General features: G+C 51.2%; 1 protein-coding gene across 1 annotated transcript; it reads right to left on the bottom strand.

Moving 5' to 3' along the window:
* Nucleotides 1-998: 998 nt before the first annotated feature.
* LOC135820617 (basic salivary proline-rich protein 1-like) lies at nucleotides 999-3,023 on the bottom strand. Its single transcript, XM_065333662.1, has 2 exons — nucleotides 2,780-3,023; nucleotides 999-2,335 (listed from the first exon to the last, which is right to left on the bottom strand). The coding sequence occupies exons 1-2, from the start codon at nucleotides 2,859-2,861 to the stop codon at nucleotides 1,041-1,043; spliced, it is 1,377 nt and encodes a 458-aa protein (XP_065189734.1). The 5' UTR covers nucleotides 2,862-3,023; the 3' UTR covers nucleotides 999-1,040.
* Nucleotides 3,024-3,268: the final 245 nt, after the last annotated feature.

The following is a 3,268-nucleotide window of genomic DNA, read 5'->3' as shown; positions in this document are numbered from 1 at the left end:
AAATTTGGTGTAAAGCCAAATAATGAGGCACAAGCGGATTACTGGGCAGAACAATGTTAGACATTCTCAACCCTTTGCTAGTCCACCATGAGTTTTGATACGTCTGGCTGGCTATCCACTGAGATACCTATCCTTCACAGTTCGTGTAAGACTCAGCTAGGTGCCGAGTTTCCCACATCCATAGGAACGCCACCAAAGGATCAAGACGCAGATGCAGCTCCTAAAGCTGCGGGAGGTGAGTAGATCAGCTCACCAGCAATTGGCCAAAGACCGAAAATCACACTCACTGCATCCATGTTTTCCTCGCGCCGGGACACGAGTTCGCAATTAACTCTGAGTCGCAGCACGGCAGGAAACTCCTTCCGCTTCAAGACAGGGCTTGATGCTGGTACCCTCAGTTTCTCAATGATGGTCGTTGACCATCCCACTTTGCTTGGCTGAGGTACCTGTTTCAGGGATTGGCGGGGATAATAATTGTATCGGTGTGTACCACTCACACGAAAGGACCCAGCATGGGATGATAAAAACTACGAAATAGAGACCGCTAGAAAGTTACTACACCTTCTCTGCAAATCATACGCAGCAACTGAATATCATTCTCTATAACAGTAGCTATACCTACTCTGCAAATCATGCGCTCACCTGCAAGAACTGAATACGCCGGTCCAGTGATCTTCAGCCATATTATTTTTATGTTGCCGAAATTTCCAGTGCAAAAAAAAAGTGTCAGCGTCTCAGCGTGGAACAAGAATGTACAGTACTAGCAACTGAAATCCTCAGTGACCCCTGACTCCTGAGCAGTCCGCTCACATCGCAAGGACCCAACACCGGATGGTAAAAACCACGAAATAGAGACCGCTAGAAAAAGGACGCATCGCTAAGGGGTCAGATTTCAGTTGCCAGAACTGTAATTAACTGCACTACGAAAACAACAGAGGACCGTTACATATTTCATACAAATGTATTTTCAAAAGTATGACGAATACTCTATGAAATTAGATAAGACGAGGACTAATTTGAAGACATATACATGTAGAGGGCTAGGCTTGGCGATCTTTGTTTGCCCCTTCATTCTGGCCTCGTCGTGGCGCTCCTGGTGGCCGCTGCTGTCTCGCCTGTTCTGCCGGCGGCTCTGCTGGCAGGACCAACGGGACCATTGGGGCGTTGCGTCGTCGTCTTTGCTCTCCTTGCGCTCCTGGAGCAAAGACGACCTGGGGTGGTGGTGGTGGTTGAGCTACTGGTGGCAGCTGATTTCCTTGTTCATCAACCCACGCCGGTGCTCCTGGTGGCCGCTGCTGTCTCGCCTGTTCTGCCGGCGGCTCTGCTGGCAGGACCAACGGGACCATTGGGGCGTTGCGTCGTCGTCTTTGCTCTCCTTGCGCTCCTGGAGCAAAGACGACCTGGGGTGGTGGTGGTGGTTGAGCTACTGGTGGCAGCTGATTTCCTTGTTCATCAACCCACGCCGGTGCTCCTGGTGGCCGCTGCTGTCTCGCCTGTTCTGCCGGCGGCTCTGCTGGCAGGACCAACGGGACCATTGGGGCGTTGCGTCGTCGTCTTTGCTCTCCTTGCGCTCCTGGAGCAAAGACCACCTGGGGTGGTGGTGGTTGAGCTACTGGTGGCGGCTGATTTCCTGGCTGTTCACCCCGCGCCGGTGCTTCTGGTGGCCGCTGCTGTCTCGCCTGTTCTGCCGGCGGCTCTGCTGGCAGGACCAACGGGACCATTGGGGCGTTGCGTCGTCGTCTTTGTGCTGCTTGCGCTCCTGGAGCAAAGACGACCTGGGGTGGTGGTGGTTGAGCTACTGGTGGCGGCTGATTTCCTGGCTGTTCACCCCGCGCCGGTGCTACTGGTGGCCGCTGCTGTCTCGCCTGTTCTGCCGGCGGCTCTGCTGGCAGGACCAACGGGACCATTGGGGCGTTGAGTAGTTGTATTTCCGCTCCTTGAGCAAAGACGACCTGGGGTGGTGGTGGTGGTTGAGCTACTGGTGGCAGCTGATTTCCTTGTTCATCAACCCACGCCGGTGCTACTGGTGGCCGCTGCTGTCTCGCCTGTTCTGCCCGCGGATCTGCTGGCAGGACCAAGGGGACCATTTGGTCGTTGTATCGTCGTCTTTGCGCTCTGAGTCCTGCAGCAAAGACGGCCTGGATCCGGCCTGGTGGTACTACTGGTGGCGGCTGATTTCCTGGCTGTTCACCCCGCGCTGCCGCCAACATGACCTGGGCCTGGGGTCGTCGTGCTGGCGCCACTGGTGGCAGCTGAGGTCTTGGCTGTTCTGCCTGCATCTGCTCATTAAACAGGATCTGGGCCCTTTCTATCGCCCTCATTTCTTCTTCAGTCTCTAAAACAGAGAAAGAGATGAGATATCGGATAATAATAATTTCATTAGTTTAACTATAGTAAGTGTAACTTAGAATCCCTCCATTTCAGACGTACCCTCACCGCAATTGCAATTCTTTTCAAATACATCCACTTTCAACTTCATATCTTATCCTTTCGTGATATCAATATTTCTCGTGGTGAACGCAGACCGAACAAGCGTGTTTTCAACTCTCATGGGGAACTGGTTTTCAACAAATTAATGTTCAAACGCCCACGCTATGGCGGATACATACTTTCCGCGTCTGCCATGTTCGCAGGCTACTGTTGAATGAAGTAACTATCACCAACCGTTCATTAAATACAAGGACAGTTGTAGAAGATTTTTTTTTTAAGTCTGCAGAGCACTTCTATAGGTAAGCAATACTGCTAGCGAAATACAGCATGTAGTAGTTGGCTCACCTACCAGCAGCGCACAGCTCGCGGTCGTATTCGTCATTCCGGATCTTGTTGACATCGTCCATGAAGTTATTTGGCGCTTCAGCCATCTCTAGGCTTTCTACAAAACTCAGTAATAGACTCGTTTGGAACTAGACTCTGGTGTGTAGAGTTTGGAACTAGACTCTGGTATGCACAGTGAGTGAACTTGTATGTGTTGCGTCCTTTGTCCAACACTACAGTAACTACATTTGCCTTCACAAGCAGGTCATATCAACCCTTTACAAGTTGTTATGCGTCTAGCTATCAACTGAGATGCCAATGGCAGGGAATTATATCGATGCGTACCACTCACAATCATACGCACACAAACATACCATTCTCCATAACTATACCTACACTGCAAATCATACGCTTACCCGCAGCAACTGAGTACGCCGGTCCAGTGATCTTCAGCCATATTTAATGTTGCAGACATTTCCAGTGCAAAAAGGTTCTCACTCAGCGTCGAACAGGG

Source organism: Sycon ciliatum, chromosome 7, assembly GCF_964019385.1.
Source record: "Sycon ciliatum chromosome 7, ocSycCili1.1, whole genome shotgun sequence".
Lineage (NCBI taxonomy): Eukaryota > Metazoa > Porifera > Calcarea > Leucosolenida > Sycettidae > Sycon > Sycon ciliatum.
This window is presented reverse-complemented; position numbering and strand designations above follow the sequence as displayed.